The sequence below is a fragment of the Dendrobates tinctorius genome, unplaced genomic scaffold, assembly GCF_039654945.1.
Source record: "Dendrobates tinctorius isolate UK_male_01 unplaced genomic scaffold, ASM3965494v1 ptg000202l, whole genome shotgun sequence".
Taxonomy (NCBI): domain Eukaryota; kingdom Metazoa; phylum Chordata; class Amphibia; order Anura; family Dendrobatidae; genus Dendrobates; species Dendrobates tinctorius.
Window position 1 is genome coordinate 1,339,440 of NW_027361869.1, and position 25,928 is coordinate 1,365,367.

The 25,928-nt window shown below is 46.2% G+C and overlaps 2 protein-coding genes across 4 annotated transcripts; one reads left to right on the forward strand and one right to left on the reverse strand.

The window, feature by feature from the left end:
* Window positions 1–2,829: 2,829 nt before the first annotated feature.
* EARS2 (glutamyl-tRNA synthetase 2, mitochondrial) lies at window positions 2,830–12,508 on the reverse strand. Of its 2 annotated transcripts, none has more exons than XM_073553564.1 (9): window positions 12,408–12,508; window positions 11,122–11,277; window positions 10,846–11,035; window positions 8,485–8,957; window positions 6,172–6,280; window positions 5,930–6,068; window positions 5,342–5,472; window positions 4,982–5,117; window positions 2,830–4,482 (listed from the first exon to the last, which is right to left on the reverse strand). In XM_073553564.1, the coding sequence occupies exons 1-9, from the start codon at window positions 12,421–12,423 to the stop codon at window positions 4,399–4,401; spliced, it is 1,434 nt and encodes a 477-aa protein (XP_073409665.1). In that variant the 5' UTR covers window positions 12,424–12,508; the 3' UTR covers window positions 2,830–4,398. The 2 variants fall into 2 exon arrangements, with proteins under 2 accessions (XP_073409665.1, XP_073409664.1); XM_073553563.1 differs by having other exon boundaries at window positions 12,312–12,495.
* Window positions 12,509–12,634: 126 nt separating this feature from the next.
* On the forward strand, window positions 12,635–24,727 carry UBFD1 (ubiquitin family domain containing 1). Of its 2 annotated transcripts, none has more exons than XM_073553566.1 (7): window positions 12,635–12,792; window positions 14,879–15,142; window positions 15,949–16,157; window positions 16,418–16,483; window positions 19,777–19,886; window positions 21,572–21,650; window positions 23,659–24,727. In XM_073553566.1, exons 2-7 carry the CDS (start codon window positions 14,896–14,898, stop codon window positions 23,767–23,769), a joined length of 822 nt encoding a protein of 273 aa, XP_073409667.1. In that variant the 5' UTR covers window positions 12,635–12,792; window positions 14,879–14,895; the 3' UTR covers window positions 23,770–24,727. The 2 variants fall into 2 exon arrangements, with proteins under 2 accessions (XP_073409667.1, XP_073409666.1); XM_073553565.1 differs by having other exon boundaries at window positions 12,674–12,855.
* Window positions 24,728–25,928: the final 1,201 nt, after the last annotated feature.

Below are 25,928 nucleotides of genomic sequence, written 5' to 3' on the forward strand. Positions count from 1 at the left end.
CTCTCCCAGGTACTGCCGACGTCACCTGGATGTGGCATCAATATTACATTCAGGGGACAGGGAAGAGACATGATAAATGCTTTTGGGGGCATGGGCTGTAAAAGGAGACAAAGCGAAGAGAGAAACATTTGCGTTAAGTAGTAGGGGAAGATGTGATCAGAAGAGAGGATTGAGACCTGGAGATTTTTTTTTGCCTCCAGGATTTTAGCGTGCTCCGAGCGCGCCAAAATGCAACATGCTGTGTTCGGCGCACCTTCAAAAGTGCGCAGCGCACGCTAAAATCCTACTAGTGCACGATCTGCGCACCCTATGCTAAAGATAGGGTGCTCAGATCGCATGCGTCCATGTGCGATAGTAGGCGGCGATGACCGGATGGGGCAGGCAGGGAGCCGGCAGGGGGCGGGGCTTAGCGGCGCTGTGCGCTGCATGGAATAAACGCTAGTGTGAAACTAGCCTTAGCGTGGAGAGCTTCATGATTAATCTTGATTTGTCATTGAAATTGGCTGTTGCCTTTGCTGTGCCTTGTGAAGAAGAAAGAAGAAGAGAAAGCCGGAGAAGACATCGTCGTCACTATTGGCAACACCCCATCTTAGAAGTCCCCGAGAGAGCTGTGGAGTAGGGTGACCGCAAAAATCGATGTCGGAATTTTGTCCGTCTGGACCCCACAAAACGATTCCCCTTTCCAGATATTGAGATAGCCAAAATTTGAGCTCGATCAAACGACGTTAACCCGTGCCGCTCGTCGCTCAAAGTTTGAAAAAATCCAAATTGAGGTATTTTAAGATTTAGGTATTTTGCATAGTCTGTTAGACTATAAAGAATGTGACAACAACATTGCAGAAATAGCCCTGACCAAATTTTCGAACCATTTGTGGTATTTGAATGCAGAGTTGGTGGGATTATCGTTTTTTGATCCCACCATTACAGACAATGAAAAGTTGTTAATGGCTAATAAATTGCTCAGTAGCACAGATGAACCATCAGAGCACGCTAGGGTTGTAAATCCAAAAGTTAGGAAAGAAAAATTAAAAGAGGTAGGAAGTAAAGACTTTAACGACCTTCTGACAAAAGATGAAGAACAAAAGCAATATGTCCTGCAAGTTGTAAGCAAATGCCGAGCATTATATTCTGACGTTTCAAAAACTACTTTAACAAAAGCTCTAGAATAGATTAGATAACTATGTAAAATTTTCAACTCATGTAGGTTAGCATGCTCTGATGGTTCATCTGTGCTACTGAGCAATTTATTAGCCATTAACAACTTTTCATTGTCTGTAATGGTGGGATCAAAAAACGATAATCCCACCAACTCTGCATTCAAATACCACAAATGGTTCGAAAATTTGGTCAGGGCTATTTCTGCAATGTTGTTGTCACATTCTTTATAGTCTAACAGACTATGCAAAATACCTAAATCTTAAAATACCTCAATTTGGATTTTTTCAAACTTTGAGCGACGAGCGGCACGGGTTAACGTCGTTTGATCGAGCTCATATTTTGGCTCTCTCAATATCTGGAAAGGGGAATCGTTTTGTGGGGTCCAGACGAACAAGATTCTGACATTTTTTCCCCCCCATATGAGATCCGGTCACCCTACTGTGGAGCCTACCACTCGTTGTACACAGAGCTGCGTGAAAACCCAGAGAAGTTTTTCGAGTACACGAGGATGTCGGAACAGAGCTTCCATGACTTGCTGCTACGTGTCCGAGGATCCATCACCAGGCGGGACGCACAGCTACGTCGAGTAATTCCTGCGGAGGAATGTCTGTTGGTGACCCTGAGGTACGAAATGTTGAAAAAGAAACACCTGTCATTAATATGATTGTTCTAAAAGTCATGTACTGATTTTTTTTTTTCCCGCATTTTCTGTTCAGCAGATTCCTGGCTACCGGAGAGACCTTATCAACTCTACAGTTTCAATTCTGGATTGGAGTGTCCACGCTTTCTGGGATTATTGGAGACACCTGCCGTGCTTTATGTGACGTTCTGCATGAAGAATTCCTCCCCCAACCCGCAACTGAACTCTGGCTGGAAAATGCTGCAAAATTCAAGGACAAACACATTCGGATTATGAAACCAACTGGAAGTGGATCTGAGTATTTTAATTACAAAAATTACTTTTCGATTGTTCTCATGGCAACTGCAGATGCTGACTGTCGATTTGTCGCCGTGGATGTTGGCTCATTTGGACAAGGAAATGACTCCAAGACTTTCAAACACTCTGACATGGGCCAACATTTGTATTAAGGATTACAACCTCTTCCAAACACTGAAGGACCACCAATGCCGTTTGTTGTGGTTGGGGATGAGGTGTTTCAGATGTGTGCCAACCTCATAAAACCATACTCAAGTCGGGACTTGAATCACACCAAAAGGATTTACAACTACCGACTGACAAGGGCATGAAGAACTGTGGGGTGTGCCTTTGGATTGCTGGTATCTAAATGGCACATTTTGGGAACAGCCATAAATCTAAAAATTGAGACAACTGATGAGGATGTGAAAGCGCGAGTTGTTCTGCACAATTACCTCCTGGTGAAAGAGCGACACCACTTAGAACTTGAGGAACCTGTTACTGCCACATTGCAGGATTACCAAGATCACCCTCTGAGGACAACAGTGGAAGTTGCCCAAATGAGGGATAAATTTGCTGCCTACTTTGTTTCGGATATTGGAAGTGTGGCATGGCAAAGACCAAATGGTTTAAGCCGCTAATAAGTAAAATTTACCTGTAATGTTGGCGGACTTTAACACTAACACCTGTTAATACTTCACTCAACAATACACACGTTTAAATAAAGAGATGAAGAAAACATAGGGAGACAGGGATTGAGAAAAAAAAAGAATTTTTATTAACAAAAATAAAAACAATGTTTAAATGAACACTTCCTGGACCTGCTCATTCTGAAGTACGCATGTCCTTGCGTACCAATGCGTTCCCATAGACAGTAATGCGTTGTTTTGACGCACTTCATCTGCATGCGCATGACTGCGCATAATTGATGCATCAAAAAATGTAACATGTTGAGTTCGCCGGACACCACGAAACGACGCATCCGCATGCGAACTGATGCAACGCATGTCGCTGTGTACACAATATTAAACATGTGTACATGTGACGCATGCGGCTCATACACTGCGCACAGATATGCTAATGTGAAACCAGCCTAAGAGCAGGTCTCCGACCCGGCTAATGTAGGAGGATTTTCTAGCCATTATATCTGTCTGCTCTAATAGCGCCACCGCATGTCAATGCAAAGACCGACTCGATTGTAAAAATCTAATTGCCTAATCCTTCTACCTGTACCTGCCATCAGGAAAAGTCAAGGCAAGAAAAACACATTAGATAGTCACCTGGTCCTGCTGAGATCAGTGGGTTTGGTGGACATTAATCTAAGCTATTCCATTCTGCATAAGTCCTTACCCCCACAGCAATGACCGGAATGGGGGACTTAAGTCTCCAGTTCCCCCCAGTCACAGACCACGGCCGGGAGATGAATGGTGGGGATGGTCATGCGTGCACCTTACTCGTCCGCTCTTAAGGCCCTTTTACATTTAGCAATGCACCAGCGATCCGACCAGCGATCCCACCCGGTCAGGATCGCTGGTGCATCGCTAAATGATCGCTAGTGAGCTTTCATACAGAAAGACCTCACAGCGATTCAGCAGCGACGCAGCGCACGATACTTACCATTCACACGCAGCGATCCTGCGTCCTCCCGCCCGCCTCCAGCGTCGCTCGTCGTCACAGCAGGAAGTCTCAGCAGGAAGCGCCTGACGAGAAATGGAGCCGGACATTCTCGCGCGATCAGCGATGGACAGCGGGGGAGCCGGTCGCTGGTAAGTATCACACATAGCGATATCGCTAGCAATATCGCTATAACGTCACAAAACCAGTGACGTTTTAGCGATATTGCTAGCGATATCGCTTAGTGTAAAACCCCCTTTAGTCTTGAGCGGTGAAGATACAAAGGCAATGGAGTGAATCCGCTCTGCGCTACCATGTTTGTTTGTGCCACAGCCTTAGAATAGAGACGCAGGGGGCATGTGTCCAGTCTTGTGGGTGTGGGACCCTCATTGATCGAACAATTATCACCCAATTAGTGGGTAGGTGATCATTTATATAGATCAGATCACCCCTTTAAGGTTTAGCTTTTAATAAAATGTGAAACACCCCTTCCCCCCAAAAAAAAAAAATCTGTAATTTTTTTTAAAAGACTTATATTTTCATTTGTACAAAACATTACAGCCAAGTGCATATTAACAGTGAAATAAAAGAGCCACATATGTACAAACTGCTCCGGTCTCTGGTGTCGTGACGACTCGGAGGCCGCGGATCAGTAATAATTCAATATATTATTTTACTGGATGGAGAATTCGAGAGTCGAGTATCCACATTCAGCTGGACAAAGCTTTCTGCAAACGTATAATTGACTCCTCCGGTCCTAACGACAGCAACATCTCAGCCACACTGGGTCCGGTCTACAGAAAAAGGAAGGAAGTGTCTATTATTGGGGATCCAAAAATGGAAATTACCAATAATCTACAACACGACATTTCTTCATCTTCATTCTGCATTAGGGGTGCCGCTTGGTTCAATCGTACAATAAGACCCCCATCCTGCACCCTCATTAGCTGTGGTGTTGAAACGGTCTAGTAGAAAGTAGCATGGCCTTTTTGCTCATAGCAGCCGGAATTCATTTTATGCAACGGTTTAGAAAGTAAAGCTGAATGCTAGGGTTTGTATAATGTCACATTCACACGTCCGAGGTCTCCTGACATGAACTTCATAGTAGATCAGTAGACCAGCGGCCAGTCCGGGCATCATAGTCGGTGCTCGGACAGTGACACATTAACATATTAATGTGACATTGGACAGATTTCATGCACTTGGCCCAATGAGTTTGGGCAGGAGCAGACAAAGACAGAAGAGGGCCCTGTGTAGGAACAGTATATGTCAGCAATGATTTTTTTACAGCACCTCGAGCCCGCTGAGCACCAGTCGGAGAAGTTTCATGGACGTGCTGTACTTTGTGGTTTTCAGCCGCTGCAGTTGGCTCTTCAGCTCTTTACTTAGCAGTTCCAGGCTGGTGTCCTGGTGATTGTTCTGCAGAATCCTAAAAAAACAAAACAACATAATGACACGAGGACAAGTGAGTGAAACTTACAACACATCCTACTACTGCAGAGGAAACCAGCAAGTCACATGCAATTATAAGACTATTCCCTCTGGGCTTCGAAAGGTCAATTCAACCAGTGGCGTCATCCCGAGCCCGATATCAGGTCGGACAAGACATTTTGCCTTCACAACCCCAAACTGAACACTGCAAGTGATACACACCGCACCACAACACTCCCGATCTCGCCGGCTTCACTTGACAGACGTTGCAGTTCTTCCTGCGGCACCGATGGCCGGATCCACAGATACGAGTAATCTGGAGACAGTAGATCCGTCAGCAAGTTTAAATGTCCCTAGGAGATAAAATGGGAGAAAAGCTTCATTAAACCAATATAATATAAGGATTGAAGACATTGAGGATGACTAATGAATGGCGCATAGGAAAAGTAGTGTCGTTATCCACAGAAATCAATCAGGTTTCTGAAGTCTAACAAAGCCGATAGGAGCCGAAGGGACAAGGAGCCCAGAAGAGCCATGCCGAGATCAATGTGGCTACGTAAAACCGGCCAGGAATGAACTCGCTGCATGTGAATGGTGTCCAATAATTCCACATTATATTAGAGGTCCAGTGTTGTATTATCAAATTCCGGATTAAAGGAGTACTCTGCTCTAAAGGATTTTACCTCTACGCAATGCTATGAAAACGAGAGTCCAACTGATGTGAATGTTAGAAAAGTTGGACCCACACCTGTACGGAGTGCTTTCGATGGCATTCCCCTTCATGATATGATGAGAGGAGCGCTCCCTTACCTTCCTCAGCATTAGTAACCTCTCCATATACTCTTTATCGAGCGTCACATCCTTGTACTTCTCTTGCAGTAGTGTCTGCAGCCGTGCCACCAACTGCGCGCGGGTGTCAGCACCCTCAATCCATCGGGAGAGGTGAACCCTACAAGAGAGTGAGTGGGGGGGGGGTGTGTATGTGATTATGTCCACTGGCACAGGGGGTCGGGAATATTAGATAGTGGACACTCGCCTTGTATAACATTTACCTGCTGAATTCAGGAAGTTTCTCCAGATCAAGGAGAGCAGAGTGTGTGCTGGTGCTCCGCAGGTTGTACTGCCGGATGAGATCAGGCAGAGTCCGGCCGACCTGATTGCCTAGATGATAAGACCAGATACAACACGTCAATAACATTAGAAAAACATGGCTCCTTTTTTCCCCAGAACAGCGCCACTCTTCTCCATGAGCTGCATCTAGAACTGCTGCGGCTCATCGCTAATCACTCAAAAAAAAAAAAAAAAGTGTTGATGGGTGGAAAGCCAGGTCCAAGACTTTAGACTTCGCACAATCTGAGCGTTTCTGTCCACCGGATGTAGTAGTATGTCCTAAGGAGAAAGTGGGAAGTGGGTTTATGCAGAGAGGTCAGGAGTTATACTGCCAGCATCTCTCTCTATGACAGCAGCAATCGGAGCTAGCTCAGATCGCCGCTGCTTAACTACTTAAATATAAGTGGCGCGTTCCCAGTGGGGCATATATTACAGCGCTCATCGCTTCCCCCCAAACTATGAAGGGATTCCAGGGAAGTGATGCGTTGCCATGCCAGCTGGAAATCTGCCAAAGGACCCCATCATCTTGGTGTTCCTGTGAAGCCCATCTACAGCTACGAGATAGATATGTATATATGTACGGATGGGGGGAGAGAGAAGAGCGGAGGCGGGGAGAGAAGAGCGGAGGCGGGGAGAGAAGAGCGGAGGCGGGGAGAGAAGAGCGGAGGGGGGGAGAGAAGAGCGGAGGGGGGGAGAGAAGAGCGGAGGGGGGGAGAGAAGAGCGGAGGGGGGGAGAGAAGGGCGGAGGGGGGGAGAGAAGGGCGGAGGGGGGGAGAGAAGGGCGGAGGGGGGGAGAGAAGGGCGGAGGGAGAGATGGAAGGGGGGAGAGAAGAATGGAAGGGGGGAGAGAAGAATGGAAGGGGGGAGAGAAGAATGGAAGGGGGGAGAGAAGAATGGAAGGGGGGAGAGAAGAATGGAAGGGGGGAGAGAAGAATGGAAGGGGGGAGAGAAGAATGGAAGGGGGGAGAGAAGAATGGAAGGGGGGAGAGAAGAATGGAAGGGGGGAGAGAAGAATGGAAGGGGGGAGAGAAGAATGGAAGGGGGGAGAGAAGAATGGAAGGGGGGAGAGAAGAATGGAAGGGGGGAGAGAAGAATGGAAGGGGGGAGAGAAGAATGGAAGGGGGGAGAGAAGAATGGAAGGGGGGAGAGAAGAATGGAAGGGGGGAGAGAAGAATGGAAGGGGGGAGAGAAGAATGGAAGGGGGGAGAGAAGAATGGAAGGGGGGAGAGAAGAATGGAAGGGGGGAGAGAAGAATGGAAGGGGGGAGAGAAGAATGGAAGGGGGGAGAGAAGAATGGAAGGGGGGAGAGAAGAATGGAAGGGGGGAGAGAAGAATGGAAGGGGGGAGAGAAGAATGGAAGGGGGGAGAGAAGAATGGAAGGGGGGAGAGAAGAATGGAAGGGGGGAGAGAAGAATGGAAGGGGGGAGAGAAGAATGGAAGGGGGGAGAGAAGAATGGAAGGGGGGAGAGAAGAATGGAAGGGGGGAGAGAAGAATGGAAGGGGGGAGAGAAGAATGGAAGGGGGGAGAGAAGAATGGAAGGGGGGAGAGAAGAATGGAAGGGGGGAGAGAAGAATGGAAGGGGGGAGAGAAGAATGGAAGGGGGGAGAGAAGAATGGAAGGGGGGAGAGAAGAATGGAAGGGGGGAGAGAAGAATGGAAGGGGGGAGAGAAGAATGGAAGGGGGGAGAGAAGAATGGAAGGGGGGAGAGAAGAATGGAAGGGGGGAGAGAAGAATGGAAGGGGGGAGAGAAGAATGGAAGGGGAGAGAGAAGAATGGAAGGGGAGAGAGAAGAATGGAAGGGGAGAGAGAAGAATGGAAGGGGGGAGAGAAGAATGGAAGGGGGGAGAGAAGAATGGAAGGGGGAGAGAAGAATGGAAGGGGGGAGAGAAGAATGGAAGGGGGGAGAGAAGAATGGAAGGGGGGAGAGAAGAATGGAAGGAGGGAGAGAGGGATACATAGGTGGATAAATAGATAGATGGATGCATATATTGCAGAACATTATATAACCTTTAAGGGGAGGAGGGCAAGAAAATTAAGTTAAAGCAGTTGAAAAAGCTTTTTTTAAAAAATATTAAAATGACAGTAAAAAAACTAAAATAAAAAATGCAAAGACTCAGAAAATCAAAAGTTTACTGGAGTAAAAAGTGAGCCCAAAATTGCTGCTGGTAAAATGCTATGCATTGTGGTCACCCAGCTTTCCTGGACTCTGATTCACCCCGCATGGATCTAGCCCTTGCTCGAGCTCCATTCCTACCAGCGAATCCTGATCCACAGTTGGTAATGATGTCTAGTATAGCGTCCGGCAGGAATGCTCTCTGGGCGAAGTGCTGGATATATATATCCCCCTGGCGTTTGGACAGTTTGCTGCCATCTTTGTTGAGCAGTAGGGGCAGGTGAGCGTACGTTGGAGGTTGCCAGCCCAAGGCACGGTACAGGAGTAGATGTTTGGTGGTGGAGATGAGCCATTCTTCTCCCCTCAGGACGTGGCTCACTGCCATCTTATAGTCATCCACCACATTAGCCAAGTGGTAAGTGGGAAAGCCGTCCCCCTTCAGGATCACTGGGTCTCCTTCCACGCTGGCCACATCGTGATGTGTCCAGCCGTAAACCAGATCCTGGAAGGAATGAGCGCCGCTCGGTAACTGGAACCGGACCACAAAAGGCAAATTCTTGGACATTTTTTCCTGCACTTGATGCGAGGTGAGATGTCTGCAGCGATTGTCGTAGCTTTAGAAAAGAAAAATAAGAGATGGAGGCATTTATATATCAGGGTTCGTGTAACTGCTGCACCTAGAGGGGGCGGGGGTGCTACACTCAGGACTCCCCTTTGTTAGCTGGAGTGAACCGTAAAGGTCGGCATTATCCCAGGATCGGGGGGACCTAACAGCAGACGGCACCCTTCACTCCCAGCAAGTCCTCCCCCAATATACACATGCACACTCATCTAGGCAAATTGTGCATGTGTAGGTAGAAGCAAATATATCGCTGCCAGACATCTTTCCATAGGAACAAAAGATTGGGAATGTTGAAATGCAACCTGCCCAGTTCTGCTCTCCCCCAACATCTGCTGTTGGGTAAAATCGGGACATCACCATAAAGATTAAATGGTCCAACCGCTTCTGCAAACCTACATTTAATATGTACGGGCTCTAATCCATCTAAATGGTGGCGCTGCAAACTGCCTCCTGCCTGGTGGATTCCCTGGCTGCTCTCTTGATTAGTTGGCGTGGAGGGACGTAGAGTGTGCGCCACCATGCGATGAGGATGTTGCGCCAGGTAGTATAATCGGGCGATTCTGCAAGGCAGGAGGCGGTTTGCAGGGCTATTAACATGGCGGCTGGACCGGGCTCCTGTGAATTAATTTGCTTATCTCTAATGGGCACTGCAAGTTTATGACCTCTACATGCACTATTTGAGAGTGAAAGTTATCACTTAAGGGGTTTTCCAAGATCTGAGCAAAGTTTGGAAAATCCCTTTAAATAAGAATGAAAAATCCCTAAGTTTTGAAAAATGTCGCGTCACACGTTCATGTGATATGACGGCTTAATGGAAGGCTTGCCACAACACGGAGCACGTCCAGCAAGGGAGGCAGCGAGCTGCGGTGCCACAATCAGCCTTATTCTAGACTGTGAGTATACTTACAAGATTAAGGTTTTTCTGATTTCTACCTGGATTTTGGAAATACCCCTTTCCTCATTGCATAATACCTCAACAGGTGCAATGTAACAGGCCATGATGGAAGCAGCGGATGCCATACTGCAGGTATGATATTCCTGATTACTTGCAGCTGCTTGCAAAGCTCTGAAGATATCAATTAAAAGGGGTTTTCCAAGATCTGTGCAGGTCTTTAGCACAATGGATGTGTTTTCTTTCTTAACCCACTATACACTTCAATTAAGAGATCTGCACACAAGCATGATCACCTCTCCACTGAAGTGTATGGAGAAGGAAAAAGCAACTGATCATTGCCCCCCATTCTCTGAGTAAGAGTCACACCATTGCCCCCCATTCTCTGAGTAGGTAAGGGTCACACCTGTTGGTATCGGGCATCTATGGAGCATTCTCTGCATATGAGAATACCCCTTTAAAATGGTTTTCAATATCAATTGTCTTTCCTTAGCAGAATGGTGCAGGCCGACTTAAGGCCAAGTGTGGTGGTCTCTTCATTGTTCCGTGCATTTAGGAGCATTTGTTCCTGGTAACTGTAGGTCGCTCCTATATAAGTGAATAGGGCTGAGCTGTAATACCAGGCAGAGCCACTACCAAACGTATGGCGCTGTGCCTTTCATCAGCTGAATGGTGGGATTGCTAGAAATCGCACATTGACCAATCTGACATGGGGGACCCATCCTTAACGGTCTCAGATATCGAGAGCACAGAAAAAGCAAATCACAAGCTTAGAAGGTTTCTTAGTCGTATCTGTTCTACAGGAAAAGCTGGGTTCTGGCCAATATGGCTGCCCTAGGGGTTGACAATCGAGATATCTTTAGCTCCTGAATGACAACCCTGCTGAGTTACATAACAATGCAGAGGTGTCATTCAGGAGTGTGGTACAGCTGGGTTACACACAGGAGCTGTAATGACACCCAGCTTTCTAGTGGGGGCGTTCTCTTACCGGGGGGTCTGTTTGCTCCTCAGCGCTTCTTTCTTCATCAGCTCCAGCCTCTGCGGGGTACAAAAGCAGCGGTAAGCCGCTCCGCTTTCCAGCAATGTTTGCACCGCCTCGTGATATAAATTCAGACGCTGCGACTGTTCGTAGGGTCCGTAAAGGCCTCCTCGTCGAGGACTCTCGTCTGGTGGGATCCCTGGAGAGAAGAATGTAGCTACGTTTTCAAGATTACCTTTCATCATATAAAAAAAAAATACCGTCTATCAAAAGTGACGGCCTAACCTGCCCACTCCAACATGTCCTCTATCCCCTCCGCCGAACCTGGGACCAGGCGGCTTCTATCGGTGTCTTCAAGACGAAGAATAAAAACTCCTCCGTGTTTCTTAGCGAACAGGTAATTGTACAGGGCTGTGCGCAGGCCGCCCAGATGAAGAAATCCTACAGAGACAAGGGAATGGTAATGACCAGAGGGGGCGCTGTACTCACATCTACAAAACTGCAATGAAGGAATGGTGAAGTTTAGTATCCGTGTGTGGGTTAAATAATGGTTATTCCCATATTCATTGTGGAATATTTTATTGGATAGAGTTGGTAAATGCAAGCACTTTTGCAATTTCCTGCTTATTAACATTTGCAGCCGTTCTCGAGATGTTAACACTTTTCAGGTTGTTGTCTCGGAGACCGACCACCGCTGCTGTTCAGCTTGTAAGCACTGCGGGAATAAGGGTTATCACTGCTCTCCAGCGATCCTGGTCAAGCTTCAGTACAGCGCTTACAAGCTCAATAGAATGGAGCATATTCTAGCAGCGGTGGTCGGTCTCCGAGGCAACGAGCGTTAAACAAAAGAAAAGTTTAATATCTCAAGAATGGATGACAATTTTACTGAGCGGTAAATTGCAAAATTGCTTGTATTAATAAGCAATCTCAGAGTACAATGCACGGACTGACCGCCCGTCTCGCCTTATAGAAATATATGTAGCGGTCACGATCTGGCTTGGAGACGCAAGAAGATCGAACCAATGATCACGGCCGTCTGAAAGAGCCCTAAGACTTGATGCTTCCCTGCTGGTCACCACTGCAGCCAGTCGCTGGCTGAGCGATCATTCCCAGCGTGTCCATACAGGACCCGGAATTAGAGACCAGCGGGAAACAGCCGGTACAGGAGCGGCAGGGGGTCAGTGCAGCCATAAACTCAGCGGCTCCAATGCAAGCTGTATAATAATACTGAGACCTCCTGGGGGCCCCATCTAAACTCCAGGGCCCTGGCCACTACACTTACCCTCCCCCTCTCTTTAAATGTCACATTGTAGACAGGGGGTTAAAAGCATGAATGTTTTCGTGTATACAGCTCCTGGGCTGGCCTATGTGTTTCCATGGTTACACAGACTACAACACAACTGTGTGTAGTTTAGTCCTGCACTCACAGGGGAGAAGATGCTGATACTAACGTGATGTCCTGTCAGTAGATTTACCTGTGGGGCTGGGAGCAAATCGCACCCGAACCTCTTTATGTGGCCCTCTTGCACACCCCCTGGTTCCCTGGCGCACTGCTGGAAGCAGAACTCTACCTAACAGCAGCCTCATCTCCCTCAAATGATGTCCTTCTCATAAACCTGCGCTTCAGCAACATTACCGGCCTGGTTTAAAAAAAAAATGTCCGCATTACAGGAGCCATTTTATTGCAGATTTACATGATTTGTCAATGACTTTAGTCTTCAACAAAATGGCGTCTACAGCAACTACAGTCGGTGGACACTTATAACATCCTGTCCACACTCTCTAAAGTATGTTCAGCGCTCTGGAAGAAATCGGAAGCTGATACCACGTGACTAATTACGTCATACCTACTTGTGGCCCGTACATTCTAGCATCTGCCTTGTCTCTATGGTATTAGCTATTCTTCCGCTTCTGGTTAGGCCTACGGTTGCCGAAGAGGACCAAAAACTTGTGATTGTGAGTTTCCCGGCAGCACTAGCGCTGGCGACTTGTACACAATCATCATGGCGTCCCAGGACGGTTAGTACCGGCTCCCTCGAGGGCAGAGCAGTGTGTTCTCCTACTCCGTGCAGTCCGGAGATTTGCGGCTGTTTGGTCCCCTGTCCCTTAGCCTGTTGTGCCAGCTGCCATAGCCATTCCCTGCTGTGGTGCCCCTGCTGCCTGCCCGGCATGCCCTCCTTCATAGGAGCATGTCCTAACTCTGTGCCCAGCTCATGTGCCATCTGTCAGCCCTGTGTGCCTGCTGTGCCTCCCCTGGCCCTCCTAGTGCCATATGCCAGCCATAGCCACCCATTGTGTGCCATGTGGTGGCACAGCTGCCATGTGTGCCCTCTGCACCGTGCAGTACTGGGCAGCGCCATGCCCTGTGCCTGAGGTCACCGTCACCCCCAGGGTGCCTGCTGCTCACAACTTGCACTTTGCCACAACTTTTCTTGTAATTTTGAGTAAAACCAGTTGCATAAATGTTTCTCCACCTGATGGCGGAGGTGGCACGTCCCCTAGGGGGCCGCTGTATTATGCCCCACACCCATTATAGACATCACTCGTGTCGCCCTCCTGCGAGCAATCGTAGTATGACAGAGCTCACCTCAGTGCCAAACGATCCTCGTCGTGCCACGTGCGTCCCTGCCACGCGTGGGTATAGTTCAGATCCTCTTTATAGGGGAACTTGTCCGATCTTCCCGGTGTGGAGAGATTAGACTGTATGTTTAGCACTCGGGCCAGTGAGGCAGCTGTTTGCCTCCCCAGTGGGTATTGTTCATGAAACCTATTATTAATGCACCCTGTGATTGATACCCACCGGGCTTCGATCAGTTGGCGTCTCTAGGAGAGTATGCCTTGTAGAGCTGAGCAACTCCACTTGCGCTACCCTGGACCAGGGTCCAGTCTGCATCTTCATGGCAATCTGAGGCGCCCAGATTACAAGGCATAAAAGTGAAGACCTTATGTCATAGAGGAGCGGACCAGGGCAGCAAAAATGGGATTAATGCCTGGACAACCTCTGACGTAATAGAAAACTTCTGAAAATGCTTCAGAGCAGTAGTTTCAAAGTTGTGACTCTCCAGCTGTTGCAAAAATTACAACACCCAGCATGTAGCTATCATGGCATGCTGGGGGTTGTTGTTTTGCAATGATAGGAATGACTGGTTTGAGCATACTGGGGGTTGTAGTTTTGCAATAGGGGGCTGTATGGACATGCTGGGGCTTGAAGTTTTGCAATGGCAGGTTATCGGGGCATGCTGGGGCTTGTAAATTTGCAATGCTAGGTTGTCGGGGCATGCTGGGGGTTGTAGTTTTTCAACAACTAAAACACCAATGGCTGGTCACCAATGCCATGGAAACTCAGCAGAAGTTCCTTTCACCAATTATTAGAACGAAGGAGTACTAATACTATTGTCAGCCCAGCTTCCCTTCGCCTGCCCTTGGCCTCTGTTATTACAGTCTGACCCATGCTCATCTCTCTAGCATGAAGCCAGCAGAAGAGTTGCCCTTGGTATCACATTAAAGTCCTTTTTAACAAAAGTTAGGCGGTGCCTCCACAAATAGGATCTTCAAATGTAGGAAAACTGGTTGTTTTTTTTTGCTTTTTTTTTAACGTTATGTCGCAAGTTCTCTAAAATAGATGCTCCCAATAATAGGATCCCGTTAATACAGGCGTGTCGAGAAGAGGCTGTGATTCTCCTGCTACGATCACCGCACATGTTACAGCTCGCCTGATAATTCTTTGGTCCTTTTATACTTTATATCTCGTGGCATGAGACCTAATGTGTTGTTCAACAGACAATTTCTAGAACCGCATCTATTGGGAAATCCTCTGACATTAATACCGCCATATCATTCACCTTTGAAAGTGTACATATAAGACGTCTACCGTGATAATACTTTGTAGCAGGCAGTGAGCTCGTTTGCCCCTAGCGTAAGCTCAGCAATGTCTACCGGGACCCGTTACATTTTATTCTGCTGACGCGATCATCCGACTCGTGTGGAATGATCTGTTTTGTGTGTGGCTGAACTAACCCGCTCTCGTCCCTGTCCCCTATAGAAGTGGAAGAGTTAGGAATGGAGGCGGATGGACAGAAGGCACAGCTTAGCTGTGAAGAAGGTGCAGATGGTGATCCTCAGGGCTCTCGGGACTGCAGCTCCGCACAACTGGAAGAGGATGGCGCCTTCAGTAATGGAGGGGACTCTGAGTCCGATAAAGAGCTTGTAGAGTTTAAGATTATTTGGAATAAGAACAAGTACGACGTAAAGCTTCCATTGGACAGTACAGGAGCAAGCCTTAAACAGAAGATTCATACACTCACAGGTAATTCCTCCAACAATTAACTATTTAAAGGGCAACTGTGGTTGACCCTTTAAAGGTGAACTCTGGGTGGGGGGACAGATTTAGTAAGCATTGGCCCAAGAGCGTTATGTCTGCCTTATAAATCCAAAGCTCTGGCATACACATTCTGATCAATTTCTTGTGGATCCGCATATGACACGCTTGCTTACTGTGTGTATGAATATCGTCAGCAGTTCAAGGGTTTGTCCATTTTGAGAAAAAATTTTCTTGCAGGCAAATAATGCTTTAAAATTTCAAAATGAACCTTACTTGCCTGTCATACCCCTTCCTGCTCCAGAGCTGCCTTACCGCCACTACTCACTGGTCTGTTTCATGTGACATCCTGTTCCCTGGCTTTGTCGGTCATGTCGTGGCAGATTGAGGACCATGATTGAGACAGTCCTATAAACCAGTGGGGAGGGACAGATATGTGGCCCTGCAGCGGCGAGGGATCCACATGTAAGTAACTCTGTTTCTGTTATTTGTAAGCATCACATACCTAGCCATCATTTTTTTTTCTTTTTCTAAAAATGGACAAACCCTTTATGGTCAGGAAAGACTGAATTAGGACTTTTGAGGTGAAGCCATTAAATCAGAGACTGGTGTGTAACCAGGGAAGAATTTATCCAGGATGGGTAAGGCGACGCAGAGCATTGTAAGGCTGTTTTGTAAAAAAAAAATATGCAATGAGGTTGGATAACCCCTTTTTAAGACCTCCCTGACCAAATGTTTGCACCATAGAACACAACACAAAATATTAAAAACCTGTATGTCCGTGTTCCCTTCAGGTCTTCCACCAGCTATGCAGAAAGTTATGTTTAAAGGGCTGCTTCCCGAGGACAAAACACTACGGGAAATCAAAGTTACCAATGGAGCAAAAGTCATGGTAGTAGGTTCCACCATCAATGACGTACTGGCTGTTACGACCCCCAAAGAGACCATCCAGCAAGAGGTGAAGGAGGAGGAAAACAAGAAGGAGCCATTGTGCCGGCAGAAGGTAATGATACAAGTCTGGTGGTTCATAGCCAACTCTCACCAGACAGAGGCCAAACTAGTGTTCTCTTGGCTTCCATCTGACCGATGTGTTACTCTACTATTCTCGTATACAGTGGGCCATAGCAAAAAAAAAAAAACTATGCCGTCCAGTGTAGAATTCTTAATTCATTTTCTTTTTTTTTTCTTTTTTTATTGCAATGTTTACTTATTTGTGTTTTGCATTTCTTCTTTTCTTACTACTTTTTGTTTTATATTTTTAAGCAACACAGAAAGGTACTGGACAAGGGCAAACCGGAAGATATCATGCCATCAGTGAAAGGCGTGCAGGTATGAATCCTCTTATTCTGGTGAGCTGTGAAACCCGGCATAGGCTGGCATGATCCAGCAGGGGTGTTGTCTACCTAGGACCCCACCTTTGAGACAGAGCCGAGGGGACGCTCTGCTGAGCTATAGTCTTTCTTGTGTTACATAGTTATCTAAATGGCCACCATGTAACACCATAAGCTTTATGCAGTGGCTACAGCCTAGAAGGTGTTTAGCTGGCTCTATCGTTTCCTGGTAAGCCTGGAAGCCTATCCGAGGTGGTTACTTGATTGTCCTGATGGTGCCTTCTAGAACACTTTGGCTTTGATGTTGCTATTGAGACGTGAGCGGTGCAGGTGAGATATTTAAGATAGGATACCGGTGTCTCAATAGGTGTGGGGGGGGTTATAATGTCATCGGCCTCATTCATCTCCGATGAGGAAGCGAACGGCACTGGCTAATCCGTTTAATAAGCCGAGACGTCACAGGCAGGTGTGCCATGACCACTTCTGCTGCTACTGTATGAGCCCTCTCCACAACACTCACTCCATTGCTGACATACAAGGGGTTAAAATGTATAACTGGGGATTTTGGTGAATTAGTGGTCAAGGCTAGTAAACATCGACCTGAAATAAATGGGTGATGCCAGCTGAACCATCAAAATTAGGCTCTTCATAATGGTCTTGGTGGAAGAACAGGTGTATCATCCCAAAGACCACAAATTCTTCAAAATTTAGCACTAGCTTTCCTCTTTAAATAAGCTCCATTTACTAATCTGATGTTGCTCTTGCTATTACTATAGAAGTGGGTGCCGACTGTTGCTTTCCTGGCTTCATGTACTACTCTGCCTATGCCTGTAGCCCTGTCACTTTCTGCCACATGATCTCCCGAAGAGACACCAGTAGAGAGACAAATCATCTCAAGCCATAAAACACAAATATAAGGTCATGCACCCTATTCCAGAAGGAGCCCAAGTATGAGCCCTCCGAAAAGAAGACCAGCTTCTTCCAACTGGCATCCAGGGCAGATAGTTGGACCTAAGGCCCCTTACACATTAAATGGCTGTTGGCTGAACGAAGCATTCGTCTGATGGTCATTTCAGCCAATTACCATACACTGGAACGCTGTCTCGGCCACTCCTTTGTTCGCTGAGAGAGAGCCGCTGACTTACTCTTCGTCTGACTACTCCTCTCCTTGAGAATAATATGATCGGGAGTCCAAAATCGGATCTGCGCCATCAACGTCTCTCCTGACCATCGGTCACCCGGCGTCCCCACACACAGTAAAGTTCAATTATTTTTATTAAATTGCAGCATAAATGACACCTGCTAGAAATACAAGCAATACATCCACCGACAAGTCCATCAGGATGACTAAGGATGTACCAGGATTTTTATAAAGCAAGTGTTGATAAATAAGAGATAAAGGTTAGAAAGTAGAGATGTTGGCCCTTCCTTACCGTCTTGCATTGGTTTGGTTATCTAGCCAAGATAGGAATTTTTCATATTACTTAAGCAGAAACCAAAGAGTTCCATGTTCTGAAGATCGGCTCAGTCTTGTGGTGGTCCCAGACAAGGAGCTCCTCCATCCTAAACATGTCCAGGAAGGTATCTAGCCACTCCATGAGTGGGAATCTGTGAGGTCTTCCAATGGCATGGGATAACTAAACGCATGAGGCCTCTGAGAGGGAAAGAGAACCGTGGGGATAGTTTTGAGAGTTGATAGTGTAGGAACCAAGCTCTCTTGGCTTTTCTCCTTGATAAACCTTCAAGGGGCATCACCCTACCTTCCTACATAAAGTGCCTGAATATTGGAGCCTCTAATTCTGATAAACCCAGAATGTGCGACCATCCCATTCTATAAGAGAAAGTCGGGTTATTTAAAAACCGGATTATGAGTGCTAGGGTTAGAAGATAAACCTAAAAGGGCTGAATGCCTGTTCCAGAACCTCAGCACTGTGGAGGCAATTGGGAGAGAAGATGGTATTGATGGTATTGGAGGCCGCTGTAAAGGGGTCAACCAAAGTAGACCCCTGTAAGGTTTCCATTTCAAGGGTCACCCATTGTTTGTTTGTTTTTTTTTTGTGTGTGTGAAGAAACCAATTAAGAACGTTTGTCAGTAGGGTCACCCTGTAGTAGTTCCCCGTAAACATCAGACTGCCGGCCAAGACCATCGATATCGGCAGATGTGTTTTACCCCAAGAGACGACCTGTTACCTGGTGTGGAAGAACACCGAGTAGGAGATATTTAGGCATCACTTTAGGTCTTGATGTCGCAGTCTCTCTTTCTGACCTTCAGTGAAATAAATCAGGAAGCGAGACCCTTTATTTCCATCATGGCGAAGTCTGTCATGTCTTAGTAACGTCTCCGTCTTGCTGATGACGTTTTATAGTGAGGAGATGTCTGAGAGAGGTCCTCTGGGGGTGGTAGGTGACATGGGTGCCCTATTAGCAAGTAGAGACTCAAAGAAATTACCAGCTTCACCTTATTGCTGGTCCTAACGGGTCGTAAATGACAGCAATGAGGGTAGGCACACGTCATAGTAATGATCAGCAGCAGGTTGTCGGATAATTTCAGGACTTATTGCAGAAGATTATGCGTGTAGTTGAATCATTTTTTTTTTTAGCCTCCCCCTTTTCTGAATCCAGACATTAATTTTTCTCAAGTTGAGGGTACTCTATTAGATTTAAAGCCTTAAAGGGGTTTGTCCAATGAAAGCAAGTTATCACCTACCCATTGGCTAGCTGATGATTGGAGGGGTCCGAGCACTGGGACCCACACCAGTTACAGAATGGAGTGGCAGTGTGCCCCATAGAGGATGATCAGAGCGGCGGTCAGGTATACGCACGGCTGAGCCATCCTGTAACTGGGATAAAAATTCCCTGTCACAGAATGGAGATGCAGGTCACTGCTCCAATCATTCTCTATGGGGCTGTTAGGGGAAAAAAATGAGTGCACTGCCACTCCATTCTGTAACCAAAATAAAAGTGCTTCATCCTGACAATCTCTGAGACTTTCAGGAGTCAGACCCCCACCAATCAACAAGTTAGGCCCCTTTTAAGATCTTAAATTTGGAGCAAGGCCCCTTTTTAAATATTGTTTCAATGCAACTAATGGAAATATTTCATCCTATATATACAGCCGATATGGAAGCCCAGAAAAATTTGGACTTTTTTTTTTGTCTTTTTTTTTTTTTCTTTCTCTTTCCTTCTTCATAAACAGTGCCTGCCACTCTGGTCTGTGACTGGTATTACAGATCATTCAGTGAAACCTTAAGTGGCGGGAATTTATTTACTACCGTTTGTCTTCTATTACAGGAGAGACTTCCAACTACTCCTATATCTGGTATGTACAATAAATCAGGAGGGAAAGTCAGACTGACATTTAAACTGGAGCAAGACCAGCTATGGATCGGTACAAAAGGCAAGTAATGCGTGTACACAGTGACTGCGCCAGCAGAATAGTGAGTGCAGCTCTGGAGTATAATACAGGATGTAACTCAGGATCAGGAATGTGATGTATGTACACAGTGACTTCACCAGCAAAATAGTGAGTGCAGCTCTGGGGTATAATACAGGATGTAACTCAGGATCAGGAATGTAATGTATGTACACAGTGACTGCACCAGCAGAATAGTGAGTGCAGCTCTGGAGTATAATACAGGATGTAACTCAGGATCAGGAATGTGATGTATGTACACAGTGACTTCACCAGCAGAATAGTGAGTGCAGCTCTGGGGTATAATACAGGATGTAACTCAGGATCAGGAATGTAATGTATGTACACAGTGACTGCGCCAGCAGAATAGTGAGTGCAGCTCTGAAGTATAATACAGGATGTAACTCAGGATCAGTAATGTAAGTATGTACACAGTGACTGCACCAGCAGAATAGTGAGTGCAGCTCTGGGGTATAATACAGGATGTAACTCAGGATCAGGAATGTAATGTATGTACACAGTGACTGCGCCAGCAGAATAGTGAGTGCAGCTCTGAAGTATAATACAGGATGTAACTCAGGATCAGTAATGTAAGTATGTACACAGTGACTGCACCAGCAGAATAGTGAGTGCAGCTCTGGGGTATAATACAGGATGTAACTCAGGATCAGGAATGTAATGTATGTACACAGTGACTGCACCAGCAGAATAGTAAGTGCAGCTCTGGAGTATAATACAGGAGGTAACTCGGGATCAGGAATGTAATGTATGTACACAGTGACTGCACCAGCAGAATAGTGAGTGCAGCTCTGGGGTATAATACAGGATGTAACTCAGGATCAGTAATGTATGTACATAATGACTGCACCAGCAGAATAGTGAGTGCAGCTCTGGGGTATAATACAGGATGTAACCCAGGATCAGTAATGTAATGTATGTACACAGTGACTGCACCAGCAGAATAGTGAGGGCAGCTCTGGGGGATAATACAGGATGTAACTCAGGATCAGTAATGTAATGTATGTACACAATGACTGCACCAGCAGAATAGTGAGGGCAGCTCTCGAGTATAATACAGGATGTAACTCAGGATCAGTAATGTATGTACACAGTTACTGCACCAGCAGAATAGTGAGCGCAGCTCTGGAGTATAATACAGGATGTAACTCAGGATCAGTAATGTGTGTATACAGTGACTGCACCAGCAGAATAGTGAGTGCAGCTCTGGGGTATAATACAAGATGTAACCCAGGATCAGTAATGTGATGTATGTACACAGTGACTGCACCAGCAGAATAGTGAGTGCAGCTCTGGAGTATAATACAGAAGGTAACTCAGGATCAGTAATGTAATGTATGTACACAGTGACTGCACCAGCAGAATAGTGAGTGCAGCTCTGGAGTATAATACAGAAGGTAACTCAGGATCAGTAATGTATGCACACAGTGACTGCACCAGCAGAATAGTGAGTGCAGCTCTGGAGTATAATACAGGATGTAACTCAGGATCAATAATGTAATGTATGTACACAGTGACTGCACCAGCAGAATAGTGAGTGCAGCTCTGGGGTATAAAACAGGATGTAACTCAGGATACTTAAAGTATGCACAAAGTAACTCCATTCTTTATCCATGTAAAAAAATTATGATGATTTATTTTTTTTTATTCAGAAAGAACAGAAAAAATCCCCATGGGTTCTATTAAAAATGTAATCTCCGAGCCAATTGAAGACCATGATGACTATCGTATGATGGTAAGGGGCCTTTCTTTCCGCTTTAGGTAACATTCACGTTATAGAGCTAATTGCATCTCTAAAGGCCCCGTCACACTAAGCGACTCACCAGCGATCCCGACACCGATATGAAGGTGTCAGGATCGCTAGTAAGTCGCTATGTGATCGCTGGTGAGCTGTCACACAGACAGCTTCACCAGCGATCAGCACAGCGATGCCGAGCGCCCGGCATCGCTGGCTATCGCTGTAGAAAATAGTATCAAAATAAAAAATATAGTTATTCTCACCTTCCGACGTCCCGTTCAGCCATCCTGCCTCTCTCCACGCTCCGGTCCCAGTGATCCTTTGCATGAATGACCGCGAGATGTCACGGTCTCGCGGGATAACAAAGTCTCGTGGTCATTCATGCAAAGGATCACTGGGACCGGAGCGTGGAGAGAGGCAGGATGGCTGAACGGGACATCGGAAGGTGAGAATAACTATATTTTTTATTTTTTTTATTATTTTTTTACTCCTGATCGCTGGTCTCCCGCTGTCACACACAGCGATGCGTGCTGGCCAGCGGGAGACCAGCGACCAAAGAAATGTCCAGAGGTTTCTTGCAGCGATCAGCGATACCGGCAGGGGGGCCGCTCGCTGATCGCTGTCACACACAGCGATCTCGCTGGTGAGATCGCTGTTACGTCACTAAAGTTGTGACTCAGCAGCGATCTCGCTACCGAGATTGCTTAGTGAGACGGGGCCTTTAAAGGGACATTCCAGTATAAATAAATAATCGTCTAACCGCTGGATAAGTATGGATTGATATAGGTGTCCATTTGGCTGGATTACTTAAAGGGAATCTGTCACCCTTTTTTGGCTTTGCAGCTGCTGGCATAGACATCGGGGGCTTATCTACAGCATTCTGTAATGCATTCTGTAATGCTGTAGATAAGCCTCCGATGTAACCTGAAAGAGAAGAAAAATACGTTATATTATACTCACCGAGGTGGGCGGTCCGGTCCGATGGGTGTTGCGGTCCGGTCTGACGCCTCCCTTCTTCATGCGATGACGTCCTCCTCTTCCCATCCTGTAAAGGCTCCGGCGCAAGCGCACTGCTCTGCCCTGTTGAGGGCAGAGCAGAGTCCTGCAGTGCGCAGGCGCCGGGAGAGGTCTGGCGCCTGCGCACTGCAGAATTCTGTTCTGCCCTCAACAGGGCAGAGCAATGCGCCGGAGCCATTTCAGTACAGGAGAAGAGGATGTCATCGCATGAAGAAGGGAGGTGGAGGTACCGGACCGCAACGCCCATCGGACCGGACCACCCACCTCGGTGAGTATAATATAACGTGTTTTTCTTATCTTTCAGGTTACATCGGAGGCTTATCTACAGCATTACAGAATGCATTACAGAACGCTGTAGATAAGCCCCCGATGTCTATGCCAGCAGCTAATAGGGGATAAAAAGGGTGACAGATTCGCTTTAAAGGCGTATTCCCATCTCCATAATCCTATCCCAATATGTAATAGGTGTAATAATTATATTAGGAAATGCCTCTAATTAGAAATGTAGTATAGTTCTTTTGATTCACTTTGTCGCCTACCCCATGTGCAGGCATCGCAGTAGCTTAGGTATCCATGATTAAAGGGAATCTGTCACCCCTTTTTTTGAGATATCATTTAATGATATCATTCAATTGGGTGTCACATAAGGATTCTCTTAGTACTTTTGCTTCCCCCTGACCCCGCACCTTTCATGCATAGATACCTTTTTTTTATATCGGTTCAGATGTATGTAAACTGCTGCTGTCCGGTCCGCTGGGCGGAGCTTATTCACCTTATGTGACACAATTGAATGATATCATTATATGATATCTCAAAAAAGGGGTGACAGATTCCCTTTAAGGGCCACTAATAACTGTCACTATATGATTGGTTGTAACCATGGATGCATAAGATACGGCAATGCCCTGCTCAAGGGATAAGCTGCATAGCTAATCAGAAGAACTATACTACATTTCTATCCCACTAAATACTATTTTCTTGTTGACAGGCATTTCAGCTGGGTCCTACTGAAGCATCTTACTACTGGGTATACTGGGTGCCAGTACAGTACGTGGATGCCATCAAGGACACGGTGTTGGGGAAATGGCAGTATTTTTGAAGTTACGCTCACCTCTGGCACAGGACACGATACGATGGGAGGAGCCGACCCACCGCCACAACCTTTTTCTCACACCCCGCATCCCCGACAACACCAGTACCCCAACCCTGCAATCCAATCCTTTTCTCCACTGCTCCACAGAAACTTACAGGAGTGGAACTTTTGCCAATGCAAAACATCCTGTGGGACAGCGAAGGCTTATTTTATAGGAGCCAGAGGTGACCGATCCAACAATAGTTTACATTTTTAACTCTTGGACGTTGCGGGATCACTCCTGCAGCTGCATCAGCCATATATCCAACTCAATAAAGCAATCCCCTCATTATTTTTTTTTTGATACCCCCCTGGTAGTGCTAGGGAGACCTATAGGGAACCCCAACATATAGGCCTTCTTGAGCAGCCTCCAGGGCGTATTGGATAATCTGATGCCGACATCCTGGCAAAGCTTGGGACACTGCCACCTGCAGATGCCGCATCATCGTTGCATGCAGGTTCCCCTTAGAGGAAACCCAACTGATCGCTAGGAAGACCCTCATAAAGTGCGGCAAACATTTCTATTCATTCTCTTTATATTTAGTACCTGCCACCACTGCAATGGGGGGGATATCAACCGGCTTAATTGTTTTGTTTTTGTTTTTTTTTTTCTCTTTCTGGGTTTCTTAATATAGAAAATAATAATTAAACGGATGCAGGATAGGCTGCACTGTAAAAGAAAAAAAAAAAGTGTTTGTCAATGTGTAACTGTGCAGTATATTGTGTGCGTCGGGTATGGAGGATCTTCTACAGACCCCTCTAAAAGCTTAAAGGGAATGTGTCATCAGAAAATGACTATTTCATTCAGGCTTCACGTTAGGGGGCTTGACCACTTTTGGAAAATCCCAGTCCCTAGCTGCAGTTTGTTACTTTATAAAAAAAAATAAATAAATAATCTCAATAATAATAATGCACCTTGCTCACACTTCCTGGGCTTTGCACTGATTTTTTTTTTTTTCCCCACCACTGCTCAAGGTATTTGACATTGGCTGCAGTGCTTAAGTCAGATTACAGTTCTGCAGGCAATCCCTGAGCGAGGCGTACCGGCTACAATGGCACAGCCACTGCAATCAATGATAAAGTATTTGGTCCCCTGGAACTCTTCAACCTTTTTCCACATATCATGCTTCAAACATAAAGATACCAAATGTTAATTTTTGGTGAAGAATCAACAACAAGTGGGACACAATTGTGAAGTTGAACGAAATTTATTGGTTATTTTAAATTTTTGTGGAAATTCAAAAACTGAAAAGTGTGGTGTGCTATATTATTCGGCCCCTTTACTTTCAGTGCAGCAAACTCTCTCCAGAAGTTCATTGTGGATCTCTGAATGATCCAGTGTTGTCCTAAATGACTAATGATGGTAAGTATAATCCACCTGCTCTGTGATAGTCTCAGGGTTCTGCTTGAAGCACAAAGACCAAGGAACACAACAGGCAGGTCCGTGATACTGTTGTGGAGAAGTTTAAAGCCGGATTTGGATACAAAATGATTTCCAAAACTTTGAACATCCCAAGGAGCACTGTGCAAGCGATCATATTGAAATGGAAGGAGTATCATACCACTGCAAATCTACCAAGACCCGACCGTCGCTCTAAACTTTCATCTCAAACAAGGAGAAGACTGATCAGAGATGCAGCCAAGAGGCCCATGATCACTCTGGATGAACTGCAGAGATCTACAGCTGAGGTGGGACAGTCTGTCCATAGGACAAGAATCAGTCGTACACTGCACAAATCTGGCCTTTATGGAAGAGTGGCAAGAGGAAAGCCATTTCTCAAAGATATCCATAAAAAGTGTTGTTTAAAGTTTGCAACAAGCCACCTGGGAGACACAACAAACGTGGAAGAAGGTGCTCTGGTCAGATGAAACCAAAATTGAACTTTTTGGCAACAATGCCAAACGATATGTTTGGTGTAAAGGCAACACAGTTCATCACCCTGAACACACCATCCCCACTGTCAAACATGGTGGTGGAAGACAGGGCTGTGGAGTCGGAGCTCATTTTGGTGGAGTCGGTATAAAATGGTCCGACTCAGACTCCTAAAATATATAATAAATTGGGTACCGTAGTTCAATGCAGAATGAATGTGCTGAATATTTTTTCATAGGAACTTGGGAAAGTT